The 15,925-nt window shown below is 47.3% G+C and overlaps 1 protein-coding gene across 3 annotated transcripts in view; it reads left to right on the top strand.

Annotated features, from left to right (window-relative positions):
• bcar3 (BCAR3 adaptor protein, NSP family member) overlaps window positions 1-14,925 on the top strand; it is a 47,173-nt gene extending 32,248 nt beyond the window's left edge. For 2 of the 3 annotated variants that reach the window (XM_038793863.1, XM_038793862.1), the window contains exons 6-10: window positions 4,593-4,708; window positions 8,580-8,751; window positions 10,406-10,517; window positions 12,206-12,412; window positions 14,118-14,329. In XM_038793863.1, coding sequence (XP_038649791.1) covers window positions 4,593-4,708; window positions 8,580-8,751; window positions 10,406-10,517; window positions 12,206-12,412; window positions 14,118-14,293 — 783 coding nt within the window. In that variant the 3' untranslated portion in view covers window positions 14,294-14,329. Of the gene's footprint in view, window positions 1-4,592; window positions 4,709-8,579; window positions 8,752-10,405; window positions 10,518-12,205; window positions 12,413-14,117 lie in introns of all 3 variants that reach the window. The other variant, XM_038793861.1, reaches the window with a different exon arrangement.
• The last annotated feature ends 1,000 nt before the right edge of the window (window positions 14,926-15,925 follow it).

Genomic DNA, 15,925 nt, shown 5'->3' with positions numbered 1-15,925 from the left:
GGAAGGAGGAAGCTCTGAATGGTCAGGCTAGCCTTTATCTGTAAACTCTTTGATATACAGCTTTGAAAATCAAAGCCTGGAAACTACTTGTGGAGATAGCTGTGCAAATGCTTCACGTTATTTTAACTAGAGGTGCTAACCCATTTATAATCAACAGATTAATGCTTCCATTAAAGTGGCAAAGTAAAATTGATAATGAATGTAGTAAGATATTGTCCACTGACTTGACATCAAATTCAAACTTCAAATCGCAACACAAATTCTCAAACAATTTGCAACTACTCGTTATTTCTCAGATTTGAACAGTCCACTGGGAATGGCTGTGGGCCATTCAGCCCCTCACGTTTGTTCTGCTATCCTATTAGATTCTGGTTGATCTGTACTGAAGCACTTGGAGTTTATGTCACGCAGACCTCGGCCACTGACACTGCAGGAATTTAACAGCACTGAACGCAAGCAGAGAATGTGGAACCGATGCAGCGCAACCTCCTACCATTACTTGGGCATTAGTGTAATGTTACTTTGCAAAGATGTACTGTTTCAAAGGGTTCGCTCAATGTACCCGCTGATCAGACTGTTCCGAAACAGCTACAATGTCAAATTGGTACTGCACAGACGTCAGCACTCTCAGATTACAAGCTACACAAACTGAAACTATGATAAAGAACGAAAGCCTTGCTTTTATAATATGCCTTTCAGAACCTAACAATGTCCCAAAGTGCTTTACATCCAATTATGTGCCCCCATATGCAGCTAGGGTTGCAGCATAGGACCCCAGCAAGGTCCCACAATCACCATTGTGACAATGGCCAGTTAATCTACAGAGCTCCCAGTACCGTGGACAGCACGGTAGCATGGTGGTTCGCATAAATGCTTCACAGCTCCAGGGTCCCAGGTTCGGTTCCCGGCTGGGTCACTGTCTGTGCGGAGTCTGCACGTCCTCCCCGTGTGTAGGGTGGGTTTCCTCCGGGTGCTCCGGTTTCCTCCCACAGTCCAAAGATGTGCGGGTTAGGTGGATTGGCCAGGCTAAATTGCCCTTCGTGTCCTAAAAAAAGTAAGGTTAAGGGGGGGGGAGGGGTTGTTGGGTTACGGGTATAGGGTAGATATGTGGGTTTGAGTAGGGTGATCATTGCTCGGCACAACATCGAGGGCCGAAGGGCCTGTTCTGTGCTGTACTGTTCTATGTTCTATCTTTGCGAACACATTGAATAACATGTTGAATTGGAACATCTGATTAACTTGAGTTTCTAACCATGATCAATTGAGGACATCTTTGAGCTACAAATGATGGAATATTTCTCATCTCGTGCCGATATGTTAGAAGTAGTTTAGTGGTAGTATTTGTGTCTTTAAATCAGGAAGTTCTTGGTTCACAAGCTCAGTTCTTTGCAATGTGCGCTGATACTTCATTGCAACACAGAGAGTGTTGTGTTAACAGGGAAGTTAAAGCACCATCTCCTCATACAGGTGGACATTAAAGGTTCCATGGACTGCATGTGAACAGCAGGTGTGCTCCTGGATCAGTTAAGTAACAAGAAAGTTAGACAAAGGACAACCAGTGGACGTGATTTATTTAGATTTCAAGATTTGACAAGGTGCCGCATAGGAGTATGCTAAATAAGTTAAGAGCCCACTGTGTTAAGCGTAAGATCCTGGCATGGATAGAGGATTGGCTGACTGGCAGAAGGCAGAGAGAGGAGATAAAGGGGTATTTTTCAGGATGGCAGCCGGTGACTAGTGGTGTGCCTCAGGGGTCGGCGCTGGGACAATGTACATTCATGATCTGGAGGAAGGCACTGTTGTTAAGTTTGACAATGATACAAAGATCTGTAGAGGGGCAGGTAGTATTGAGGAAGCAGGTGGACTGTAGAAGGACTTGGACAGGCAGATGGAGTACAATGTGGAAAAGTGTGAGGTAATGCACTTTGGAAGAAGAAATGAAGGCATAGACTATTTTCTAAATGGGAAGATGCTTAGGAAATCAGAAGCACAAAGGGACTTGGGAGTCCTTGTTCACGATTCTCTTAAGGTTAACATGCAGGTTCAGTTGACAGTTAGGAAGACAAATGCAATGTTAGCATTCATGTCGAGGGCTAGAATACAAGATCAGGGATGTACTTCTGAGGCTGTATAAGGTCTGGTCAGACCCCATTTGGAGTATTGCGAGCAGGTTTGGGCTTCGTATCTAAGGAAGGATGTCCTGACCTCGGAAAGGGTGCCGAGGAGGTTCACAAGAATGATCCCTGGAATGAAGAGCTTGTCGTATGAGGAACGGTTGAGGACTCTGGGTCTGTACTCGTTGGAGTTTAGAAGGATGAGGGGGGATTTTATTGAAACTTACAGGATACTGCATGCCCTGTATAGAGTGGACGTGGAGATGATGTTTCCACTTGTAGGAAAAACTAGAACCAGAGGACACAATCTCAGACTAAAGGGACGATCCTTTAAAACAGAGATGAGGAGGAATTTATTCAGCCAGAGGGTGGTGAATCTGTGGAACACTTTGCCGCAGAAGGCTGTGGAGGTCAAATCACTGAGTGTCTTTAAGACAGAAATAGATAGGTTCTTGATTAATAAGGGTTATGGGGAGAAGGCAGGAGAATGGGGATGAGAAAAGAAGGTGCCAATAGTGGCATAAAGGTAAGATAGCAGAATGTGTTAACAGTAGAACAAGGGTCAGAGCTCTGGGAAAGCAACACTTAAGAACAAGTTACAGATTGCCCTGTGGTGAGAAGGGGTTGGGGAAAAAATAAGATTGAAAAAAAATCAAAATGGAGGAGTGAGAGAGAGAGAGTGTGTTCATGGTCTGAAATGAACTGAATTTTAAGTCCAGAAGTCTGTAATGTGCCTCATTGGAAGAGGAGGTGCTGTTCTTCCAGTTTGCGTGGGTTTCACTGGAGCATTGCAGCAGGCCAAGGACGGACATGTGGCCATGAGGGCAAGATGCTGAGTTGAAAGTGCGCATGAGCTGAAGGGTGAGGTCATGCTTGTGGGCTGAGGAAAGGTGTTCCACAAAGAGGTCACACAGTCTGTATTTAGTCTCTCCAAGGTAGAGGAGGCTGCATTGGGGAACAGCAAGTACAGTAGACCAAATTGAAGGAGGCTCAGGTGAAACTCTTGAAAGGAGTAGGTTGTGAGGCCTGGTTTAACAATAGAAGGCCCAGTACCGGCGAGCTGGGGCTAGTGCAGTAACACCAGTTGCAGGTTTGGATTGTTCTTTCTAAGCAAGTGACAATAAATTTGTGCAAATCATTTTTGAATTTTCTGTATCTTTGACTGGTTACTGCAAAACAGCAGTTGAAGGATAATTGAAACCCCAGTGGCAGGCATTACCTTATAGGAATGTTTGTCAAACTTATTTTCCAGGGACCCATTTTTACCAACCGGCCAACCTTCGGGATCCAACCCGGCCGACCTTCGCAACCCACGCCGGCCGACCTTCGCGACCCACGCCGGCCGACCTTCGCGACCCACGCCGGCCGACCTTCGCGACCCACGCCGGCCGACCTTCGCGACCCACGCCGGCCGACCTTCGCGGCCCACGCCGGCCGACCTTCGCGACCCACGCCGGCCGACCTTCGCGACCCACGCCGGCCGACCTTCGCGACCCACGCCGGCCGACCTTCGCGACCCACGCCGGCCGACCTTCGCGACCCACGCCGGCCGACCTTCGCGACCCACGCCGGCCGACCTTTGCGACCCATGCCGGCCGACCTTTGCGACCCACGCCGGCCGACCTTTGCGACCCACGCCGGCCGACCTTTGCGACCCACGCCGGCCGACCTTTGCGACCCACGCCGGCCGACCTTTGCGACCCACGCCGGCCGACCTTTGCGACCCACGCCGGCCGACCTTTGCGACCCATGCCGGCCGCCCTTCGCGACCCACGATGGCCGACCTTCGCGACCCATGCCGGCCGACCTGCGTGACCCATCATTGTCTCTTACCTTGTTTGTTGCTGACAAAAATGGAGGAAATCGTTTTGGGTCCCTTTGGCTCCCCGAAGTTGAAAAAATAAGGCTGCGACCATATAAAAAAAAAAGGCGGCCGCACTGCGCATGCGCACCGATGATCGGGCACGCATACGCAGTGCGGCCGAATTTGGTTTATCTGTTCCTGGCCATTTTGAAGGCCGCTTGCAGCCGGCATTATTAAAAGCCAGCTTCTGCGGCTGTTGCGCGTGGATTTGCACGACCGAGAGCACCACGACGGACGGCTCCGCGACCCTCCCGACACCCGCCTGCGACCCGCCCTGCGGGGTCACGCCCCCAAATTTGACAATGCCTGCCTTATAGTCAACTCGCCCCAACCATGTTCCTGTGAGTGTTTTCACATCTGATCTGCTCATTTCCCCGTTCTCTCAGGAAAAGTGTTATTTTTGTTATTTTAATACCCACATGTTGCTCTTGTATTTTGTGCTCAGACAGTGAATTTTGAAACAAGGTTATTGACAGTGGACAATGGTCACACTTGGCTCTATTTCAGTGCTAATGTAATGTGTGTTTTAGTCTCCGCACGTGAAAAATTTACCTTGCAATAAAATGGCAATTTTCTGACTACAGCTAATAAATGTCAACTTTTGGACTTTGCAGGTTGCTAGGATACTTAATGTGTCTGAAGAAATGAAGCAGCAGATGGGAGTGAGCTCAGGTCTGGAGCTTATTACACTGCCTCATGGGCACCAAATGCGTCTCGATCTAACGGAAAGGTAAACAGTACCACGGCTCTGTTTATACAGCACATTGTAAGACCAGACTATTGGAAAACTACAGCACAGCGCGGAGGGAAGGAACGGGGAGGATTCAAGCTCATTAAAACGCTCCCTTTCTTCCCCTTGCTGATTCAGTTGCTGAATATGCTGCTGGCTGGGGGAATGAGCCCCTAAGGAAGGAAGTAGCTTTCAACACTGTCTAGTTTAGGGTTAACTGGGCTTCACACCGTGGCAACAGGGGAAGTGTGTGCACTCTATATCCAGCCTCAATGCTGGCAGGCTGTCGGGGAGAGGTTGTGGAGGGGCCTGGTGAGTGTACAGTTAGCCAGGATTCCTGCTCCTCAACACCACCTGCCAGGAAGTGTGAATACAACAGAACCGCCATTCCAACTTGTGGACAGCGTCTGCTTCCTGGTTGGAAGTTAGGAGGGAGAGGATATGGGAAAGGGAATGTTGGGGTACGATATATGAGGTTGTATTAATGGACGAGTAACTGTTGTAATGTAGGAGAATGGGAACAAGCGCTGCTTCTGCTCTGCAGAGTCTTGGTCAGACCCCATCTGGGAGTCAATGTGTGTACCTTTGGCCAATTAACTTCAGGGAGGAGGTTATATTGTGATGCTGTGGTGCTGATATAGTGCCCGTAGTGGTGGTGTGGTGGTGATACAGTGCTGATATGGTAGCAGTTTGGTGCTGATATAGTGCCGATATCACGGTGATATAGTGCTGATATGGTGCCGTTATAATGGCATTATGGTGCTGATATGGTGCCGTTATAGTGGCATTATGGTGCTGATATGGTGCCGTTATAGTGGCAGTATAGTGCTGATATGGTGGCGTTATAGTGGCAGTATAGTGCTGATATGGTGGCATTATGGTGCTGATATGGTGCCGTTATGGTGCTGATATGGTGCCGTTATGGTGCTGATATGGTGCCGTTATAGTGGCAGTATAGTGCTGATATGGTGCCATTATGGTGCTGATATGGTGCCGTTATAGTGGCAGTATAGTGCTGATATGGTGCCGTTATGGTGCTGATATGGTGCCGGTATAGTGCTGATATGGTGGCGTTATAGTGGCAGTATAGTGCTGATATGGTGGCGTTATAGTGGCAGTATAGTGCTGATATGGTGCCGTTATGGTGCTGATATGGTGCCGGTATAGTGCTGATATGGTGGCGTTATAGTGGCAGTATAGTGCTGATATGGTGCCGTTATGGTGCTGATATGGTGCCGTTATAGTGGCAGTATAGTGCTGATATGGTGCCGTTATGGTGCTGATATGGTGCCGTTATAGTGGCAGTATAGTGCTGATATGGTGCCGTTATGGTGCTGATATGGTGCCGTTATAGTGGCAGTATAGTGCTGATATGGTGCTGATATGGTGCCGTTATAGTGGCAGTATAGTGCTGATATGGTGCCGTTATGGTGCTGATTCACCAAAGTTACTCCAAGGCTAAAAGAGTGCGATTATCAAGAAATGTTGCACAAGCACCATTTGTATTCCCTTGAGAAGAGTTGATGAGTTATCTAACCAAGGCCTTCAAAATGATAAAGAGATTCAAAGGTTTCAGAAAAAATGATTTACTCCGCTGGGAAGAGTTCCCCTCCAAATCACTCACCACCCTGACTTGGAAATATATCGCCGCTCCATCACTGTCGCTGGGGCAAAATCCTGGAACTTACTCCCTGACAGCACTCTGGGTGTACCTACACCATATGGGACTGCAGTGGTTCAAAAATGCAGTTCGCCACCTCCAGGACAATTAGGGATGGGCAATAAATGCCGGCCTTTCCAGAGATGTCCACATCCCATGAATGAATAAAAAACAGCTGGAGCTAGATTTGAGTTGAGACACGCAGTCATTTTTTTTAATGAATGTTTTTTATTGGATTTTTGAGCAATGTATATTTTCCGTTATGTACACAGAATAAGATATATATGTATATATAGAGAGAGAAGAGAAGACCACACACAATCACACCAAAATAAAGAAAATAAAATAAAATAACTGGTAGGGTATTATGCATGAGCTCAACAGCAGCAACTCTGTACAATTGACAATATTAATTTTAACACATAAGTAGGCATCGGGTTGTCTTGGGGGGGGGAAACTGGGGAGGTAGATATACATTTGGGTGCCGGAGAAACAATTACAGAACAGTTACAGTAGGCAATACGCGAATGGATCTGGTGTAGATGTTGTCACTTGCTTCTCCCTGACGGTTTTCGCTGCCGTTGCCGTCTCATGTTCACCTCCGCTTCAGCCGTTCGTCCCATCTTTCGCCCGAATTTTCCTTGCTCTCTGTTCCTGTAGATGCCCAAGTTTGTTATAGTTTCCCATGCCCTCCTTCCGGCTATCTTTCCTTTGCCTCCTCCGCCACCTCTCTGGTTCCCCTCTATTGTACCCTGTCTCATCACTCTTCCCCACCCCTTCTTTCCCCTTCTCCTATGGTTTGCCTTTCTTTCCTCTTAGGTTTAGCTGTCCCCCCCCCCCCCTCCCCCCGGTCTATCCCTCCCTCTCATGCCTTGGCTACTTTTCCCTGATTCTTGGCTACCTGGCTATTCTTCTGCTTGTTCGTTGGCCACAAGCAGGTCCCGGAACAATTGGGGGAATGGCTCCCACGTTCTGTGGAAGCCGTCGTCTGACCCTCGGATGGCGAATTTGATTTTCTCCATTTGGAGAGATTCCGAGAGGTCGGACAGCCAGTCTGCAGCTCAGGGTGGTGCTGCCGACCGCCAGCCAAACAGGATTCTACGGCGGGCGATCAGGGAGGCAAAGGCAAGGGCGTCCGCCCTCCTCCCCAGGAATAGATCTGGCTGGTCTGAAACCCCGAAGACCACCACTTTCGGGCATGGCTCCACCCTCACCCCCACCACTTTGGACATTGCCTCGAAGATGGCTGTCCAGAAACGCGCACAGTAATGAGGATAATTCTAAAAAGGAAGTAACATTTTCACCTGTTGCACAATCAGTTATCTGCTGTTTCTGTCTGCAGAAACATAATTATATGTCTGCATATAATTATTTACTTAATAATACTACACTACTTCCCTCAGTGATTTTATCTTGTCAATGTAGGAGGAGACAGCAGTGTAGTGGTAATGTGACTGAACTAGTAATCCAGAGACCCAAGCTGATTCTCTGAGGGCCCAGGTTCAAATCCCACCAAGGGAGTTGGAGGAATTCAAATTCAATTTATAAATCTGGAATTGAAAGCTCATGTCAGCGACAGTGACCATGAAACTCTCATAAATTGTTGCAAAATCCCATCTGCTTCACTGATATCCTTGAAAGGAGGAAATCTGCCATCTCAAGATAAGGGGTCCTTAACACTTCCCTTGAACACAATCAGTTTTGTTAGTTCCTCACTGTTACCTTATAGTCCTGGAGATAGAAAGTTGCTGTTTTGGGGTAAGTCCTGACAGAGGCAAATGCAACATTCCACCAGGATGTGGTCTGGGCAAGTTCGTTGTAATCCCCCTTTTAGAAGCATCCAGAAGCTTGGCTGGTTTGCAGCTCCAACTGTCAGGTGACCTGTGACAGCCATCTTAACGGTGAGCTCTGCCCTTTTATAATTGTCCCGTCCTATGCTCTCTCAGCAAGCCATTATTTAATTGGCTGTAAATGAATGGGCTGCTTTGAGGTCATGAAAAGCAACAAATGAATGCAAATCTTTAAAATATTTCCTTTAGCAGAAGATACGATGTTATGCTGAAATTATTTTTTAAAAACAAGTTGACATTAATTGAGTGAGTTTGGTTTATTTCATCTTGAAATACTTGAATGCAAATCTAACGACTGATTTAGAATCTGCATACCGTCCGGAGGCCAGTCTCATAAATAAAAACGCTTACATTTTCACAGGCATTACACCCTGGCCATTGGGATCGCAGTGGATGTCTTGGGTTGCACGGGAAGTGTTGGAGAGAGAGCTGCAGTGTTGAGTAAGATCATCCAACTGGCACTGGAACTGAAATATTCCGTGGGAGATCTGTACGCTTTCTCTGCAGTCATGAAAGCGTTGGACATGCCTCAGGTATTGCCTTGAGTTGTTCCTCGAGTTCAGCACCAAACTGTCATGTTGACGTTAATCCTGTTATCACTGGATGTATCACTGTTATCACTTGACGGTCAAACACTTCTTCAGCTCTGAAATGAATCAATGAAGTGGATAGATGTTAAATAGAATTAAAAACGTGAGCACTCCGATTACCAAAGGACCTTCTCTGTCAATGGATAGACGATAGGCCCAAACACCACAAGAGGGAGGATTACCCCCAGGCTGTTTAGGGCATAGAATCACGAGTGCCAAAGGAGGCCATCTGGACCATTGAGTCTGCACCGACCCTCTCAAAGAACACCCTACCTAGGCCCACAACCCACCCTATCCCCATAACCCAATAGCCCCACCTAACCTTTTGAATACTAAGGGTAATTTAGCATAGCCAATCCAGCTGATCTTTGGATCGTGGGATCTTTGGATAATGGGAGGAAATCGGAGCATCCGAAGGAAACACACGCAGACACGAGAATGTACACACTCTACACACAGACAGTCACCCAAGGGGGGAATTGAACCCGGATTCCTGGCGCTGTGAAGCAGCAGTGCTAACCACTGTGCCACGTACTGCCCCAGAGGATAAAGTTTAAAATCTATACCTTCAATCCTGAAGGGAACCATAGACCCAAGGAACTCGATCACCTTTTTGGTACAAGGTCAGGGATCTTTCCTGGGGCCACCTTGTGCTTCTTAGCAGCTCTTGACCATGAGGCTTTTATAGGGTATGCTGGGAGGTGGGATTCCTCAAACACTCCTAGGCATACACTCCGTGTCTAGGGGTAGGTTATTGATTTCCCCAGATCCCCTCTGGCTACACCTTGCCCACCAACATTTTTCTGGCCTGTGCAAAGGTACCAGAATCCCTGGGGAATCAAGTTGCAGCCTAAATTTCAGCTCCCCGAGCTGTGCCTTGGATCTGATCAGATCTTCAGATCCATCGGGCTGGAATCCTCACTGGTAGGATTCTCCGTTGCACCGGCAGTATACCCATGCCCTGGGATTTCCCAACGGCATGGGGCTGCCCAAAATGGGAAACTCTATTGGCCAGCTGGCAGTACGGAGAATCCGGCTGCCGGCCCGGGCGGGGGGGGGGGGGGGGGGGGTTGCCGCACCAGTTGTGATGGACAATCCTACCCATATTGTCTCTCTGGGTCCCACAGGATATGCAGTTTTCAGGACAATATTAGACAAAGGCAAAGCATTAGGGATTGGACACAGCCCCCCAGCAAATCTTTCCAATCAATGCCTGGGCGATACATTGAAGGAAGACCCCAGGTTTGTTCTGGTTTTAGCTGATTGCATTCAATTCATGGAGATTCCTCAAATAGCTTCCGCACTCCTGTGTGAGGGGAGGAAATTCAGCCTGGAGAGAGTCATGGTGACTGCCGAGGGAAGCTTCCCATTCGGATTGCTATCTGCGTTGGCAGAATCTGCTAATGTGGTGAGGACACCATCTAGTTCCATTGCCCGATTCTGTGCCTGCCACACAAGCTGGTACCTATCGAAAGGTCAATGGCAAAAGATACTGGATATGAATCTGAACCGAGGGGTCACTGCAACGGGGGTCAAATGAGTAGATGGTTCGTTGAGCAGGAACATTCTTCTAATGTGACTTTTCGTACCTGCACAGATTACACGGTTAGAAGATACTTGGACTGTACTGCGGCGCCAATATACTGAAAGTGCCATTGTTTATGAGAAGACACTTAAACCTTGCATCAAAGCTTTAAACGAGGGACGAGGTAAGGATAGTTCACCGAGGAAGCAGCACTTCATTTATTCGGAAAGGGAATACACTACAGGTGGCTTAGTTCATAATGTCATCTTACGTTTAGCACACTCGCCTCTGAGCCACAGAGTTGTGGGTTCAAGTCCCACTTGAGCACAACAATCGAGGTTGACTCTGCAATGCAGTACTGAGGGAGTGCTGTGTGGTCAGAGGTGCCAACGTTAAACCGAGACACCATATACCATTAAGATGAATATAAAAGATCCCAAGGCACTATTTCTAAGAGCAGGGCCATTATCCTCCGAGTCTTGGCCAATATTTATCTATCAGTGTCACAAAAACAGATTGCCTGGTCATTATCACATTGCTGTGATTGGGAGCTTGCTGTGCACAAATTAGCTACAACACTTCGACACTAGTGCCGACACTTCGAAAGTATTTCATTAGCTGTAAACCACGTTGGACTGTGCCGTGGTCATGAAGATGTTACATAAAACTGTTCCCAAAGCCCTTCCTCCATCTACTGGTCAGGAGTGGGGTGGAATACCCTCCAGTTGCCTGGACGAGTGCCTATCCAACAACACTCGAGCAACTTGACACCAACCAGAACAAAGCAGCCCGCTTGATCGGGACCCCATCCATTATTTAAACATTTACTCCCTCCACCACCGGGACACTGACAGCAGTGTGTACCGTCTACAAAATGCTTTGCATCAATTCACCAAGGCTTCACTGACAGCACCGTCCATTCTTCATTTTAAATAATAAATTTAGAGTACCCAATTCTTTTTTTCCAATTAAGGGGCAATTTAGCCTGGCTAATTCATCTACCCTACACATCATTTTGGGGTGCGGGGATGAGACCCACGCAGACACGGGGAGAATGTCAAACTCCACACGGACTGCGACCCAGGGCTGGGATCGAACCTGGGTCTTCGGGGGCCGTGAGGCAGCAGTGCTAACCACTGCGCCACCCTAAAACCTGTGACTTCTACCACCTAGAAGCACAAGAGCAGCAGAGAATGGCAACACCACCAGCTGTAAGTTCCCCTCTAAGACTTGCAACTGGATTTCTGCTTCTTCATCGTCACTGGGTCAAGATCTTGGAACTCGCTTCCTGCACTGAGTTTACGGAGACCACACGGGCAGCAGTGGTTACAGAAGGTGGCTCGCCACCATCTCCAGGGCACTTACAGATGGGCAATAAATGTCAGCACTGCTCAATCTATAAATGTAAACAATTCTTAATCAAGTTTTCACACCTGACTGATTCCTCCTGGATTGCATCAAAATAGATTATTTGATCCAGGGCAGCAGTTAAGCTGGTAAAATTAGCTTCAGTTTTCCTTGGCCAAGTAAGAATGGGAGAAAAGTAAACCAGCATTCCCATCCCTAATTAGCATTAGAAAGGGTGTATGTATGGACATTAGGTGCTCGATGAGGTTCCCAACATGGCCCAGCACTCTCAGAACCTCGACAGTAATCAGTGTCTTTGGAGATGGTTATAGAGGGGGAAAGATATTTCAATTATTTATTCTTAAAACAAATTTAAAAATTGCTTAGTGTTGTGGGAGAATCTTCTGCATAATCACAGGCAGAATGAAGTGGAATTGTAATTATTGTTGAAGGTATCTGTTCTTTAACATCTTGCCATAATCTGCCATGTTGACGTTTTATTCTTGCCTCTGTTTATTCTGATAGAGGAGGTCCCTTTCAGCAAGATAACAATTCCCCACCTCATGCCTCTCATTACTCTGATGGAGCGGGAGTTTGTTACCTTTGAAGCCACTGAGTTGTGGGAAAGCATTGACCAGGGCTGTGATATAATGCTCAAACATCTGGAAAATGCACGTTGCTTTGCGTACAACACTGCTATGTACAAAACTAATGCAGAACGGATACTTGCAGGTGAGGATACGCCGCACAAGCGGGAGGAAAGTATTCAGTCAGCTGCTTTGAGTCCAAACCAGGAGAATTCTAACCTGGCGCTGGTGAAGCTGAATGCATTTGTAGCATTATTAGTTTGATTGTGTGCTGCACAAAGACCGTTCTGGAGTTGCTGTATTCTCAATGGCTGTGATAAAGCAAAAGGTTAGCATCATGCTTTCCTCAGCAACTAGCATGATCCAGCTCTCCAGGCACATTCTGTCGAACTATTTATTCTGCGAGCAGCTTGACACGAGTGTGAAAGAATTACCGAGCAGTTGCTGAATGGGCCGTTGATGAGCAACATCATTGCAACTGTGAAGTTAGACTCCTTTACCAATACTGTAGTTTCTCCTACAAATCCATTCTAATCGACACTGGAAATGGCTGGGCCAGCTGCTGACTTCTGTAGTAGGCTATCTGGAAAACAATCAGTATTTTTGTGCATCAGTACTGTATAGGGATGGTGGTGCACCAATAATGTTACTGCATTCATAATCCAGAGGCCGAGGCCAGTGCTTTGGTAAACAAGTTCAATTCCCACCACGGTAGCTGGTGGGATTTAATTAATAAATAAATATGAGATTATAAAGCTAGTCATGGTAACGGTGACCATTGAATGTCGTTAGAACCCCATCGCTTCACTAAAGCCTTTCGGGACGTAAATCTGTCATCCTTACCTGCTCTGGTCTACATGTGACTCCATACAACGTGATTGATTCTTAACCGCCCTCTACAATGGCCTAGTGTGCCACTGAGTTGTACCAAAACAATCATTGCACCTGAACCACATGAACCGCAGTGGTTCAAGAGGATGGCCCACCACAACCTTCCCTAGGTATTTAGGGATGGGCAATAAATACTGGCTTGCCTGAGATATTCACATCTCATAACTTTACAAAAGCAGGAACCCGATTCCAGATTTTGCTGAAAGGTCACGTGCCCTTGTTAATACAGAAATCCAGCAACCTGTGGCGAGTAAGAGCTACCCTTTGAACTGTGAGCCACTGCATGTTTCTGCCCAGTTTGTGCAGCTTCATCATTAGCCTCACCATCCACAACATCTCGGCCTGAACCTGCATGGGTAATTTCATGGAGTTGCTGCCAATTAGCCCCCTGGTCCTGAAAGTAAAAATTACAAATGTGGAGGCTCATTCCTTTCAGCTGTGCCAAATATGCATTTTTGTAATCTTTTTCTTTTCTCTTTTGTCTCAATCCAAACTTTCTTTCTCTCTCCTTATTTTTCTTTCTGTAACTGATTTGACTGTTAATTCACACTCCTCCTCAGCCCTTCATCTGTTTATTTTCTAATCCTTTAAACCTCATTGGTTAAGGGGGTTATATTGTCTGTCCCTTTGTTCACGATGGGTCAAAGTGCCTTGATTCCATCACCGTGTAATTATTAACTCACACTGCAGCAGCTTTGTGGGCCAAAGATTGTAAAGCCGGAATGTGTACGAACGAATCTAACTAATGGAGGACACTACAAGATGCCCCACTCATAAAACTCTTTCTTAATGAGGAAGGTTGAGTGATTGCAGCTTGTCCGTCCACAGAAACCTTTCGGCCCCTTTACATTAATCAACTGCATCATGAATGGCTCCAGCGTTGTTATGCCCACTATTCTGTTTGCTATCGTCTCTTGAGAACAGTACGTTTCTGAGATTTCCTATTCCTTTCCGCTTAGGTTTCGAGTCAGATGAAGAACTGCTGGAGACATTTCGGACTGAGTTTGCAATGAGGCTGCTGTGGGGAAGCAAAGGGGCACAAGTTAATCAGAGCGAACGATATGAAAAGTTCATGATGATTTTGACAGCTCTGTCACGAAAACTTGAACCACCACCTCGGCATCTGGAGCACTAGAAATCGCTGGGAATACAGCCTGGAAGGTTGTAAGAGCACACTTCACTCTATATTCACCCATAATCAAGAAACAGTCCCATGTCCACATATCAGTGTTTTACCTACTCGCTGCCTAGCACTCGATCAGTCGCTTCTGCTTGCACAAGTTCAAACATTCCTGGTGAATTCTTAAATGTAACTAACGATAGTGGAGAGTCTGGGAGCACTCCTGGAATGTTATTGTCCCCTTATGATGATTCTTTGAAATATCGTAGCGATGGGAGATTTCATTTAGCGGAGATATTGAGGACAATTGTAGGAGACGAGGTGGAGCGACCTTGTTGCTGTCCCCAGGCTGTAATCCACACCCTGCCTGAGTCTGAATGTTGTCAGCTTGCAGAGGGATAAATGGTCAGGTGATGTTTGTTTAAATGTTGGTCATTGTAAATATCAAATAAGAAGGTAATCTCTTTTGTCTGAAGGTTTCGGCCATTTAATATATTTTCTTACTGTAATATCAAACCAGAATGTGTAAATAGAGCTCTGTAAAAATGAAGACGATTACATATGATATTTTATGCAGTACTGCAGAGTTACAGTGCAGAAAGTGTATTAACATGATCCAGTAAAATTGCACCATTTCTTTACAAAGACCAATTGTTGATGCCTGGTTTTTTTTTCTGATGAGCAGTTGAACTCTCATGGCATTGCACAGGGGAATGGAGACGGAGGGGGCGATCCTCCGGACACGCTGCGGCGGAAAAGCAGCTCACCGTGGCACAGCGTGGCTAGTGAAAGCCGGGAGCCCCCACTCCCAGGATCGGTTTGCAACGCCCCGCGAGATTCAACGCGATTGTGAGACTTAGCAAGGGAAATCCTGCCCACAATGGGCGGGGTCAGTTTTTGGCAAATCTGCATATTAGAGCGAGGCAGTAAGCTTCACTTTAATGTGCAGATTCCCAAGGTACCCAAGGCTTTGGGATTCAATCCCTTCCCCTCGGGGAATTTGGGAGAGCGCGTTTGGTACTGGTCCTCACAACCAGGGACCGGAGGAGAACAGCAAGCGGGCCGGGCGGGGCGGGGCCGGGCCGGGGGGAGGGGTGTCCAAAAGTATTGGAGGCCCCCAACTGCATGTTCTATAGGCAGGGTAGTTCCCTGGCACTGCTGGTGACACCTGGGTGCCAGCCTGGCATTGCCAAGGTGTGTAGGTGGCACTGCCAGCTGGCAGGGGCACTGTCAAGGTCAGAGATTCTTTTGGGGGCCATGGAGATCACTTTTCGATACAAATGGGGAGTTTCGGTGAGTGGTGCTCCCCGTTGTAAAAAAAACAGAACTATGTGAGACCTGGGCCACGCTTGTCCCTTCAGGCTCCTTCTTCAAACGCATCACATTGAACAGTCATGAGTTCTTGGCATTGCGAGTGCCAGGAAACACGCGGCTAAACACACTCGCTCGGGGAGTTTGTTCCTTTTTGGGGAGATCACGCCCAGAATGAAGCAGTATTAGCGAATAGGAGCACAATTGTTATAATCCAGCAGTGGTAAGAGCTATGCAAACCAAATCTCCAAGGAAAACATGGATGCAATCCACCGGCCACGTTGGGCTCTCGCTCGAGCACGGTGCATCACGGGAGAGGCCTCCAGTGGGTTTCCC

The sequence above is a fragment of the Scyliorhinus canicula genome, chromosome 4 (assembly GCF_902713615.1).
Source record: "Scyliorhinus canicula chromosome 4, sScyCan1.1, whole genome shotgun sequence".
NCBI classification, from domain to species: Eukaryota; Metazoa; Chordata; class Chondrichthyes; order Carcharhiniformes; family Scyliorhinidae; genus Scyliorhinus; species Scyliorhinus canicula.
This window is presented reverse-complemented; position numbering and strand designations above follow the sequence as displayed.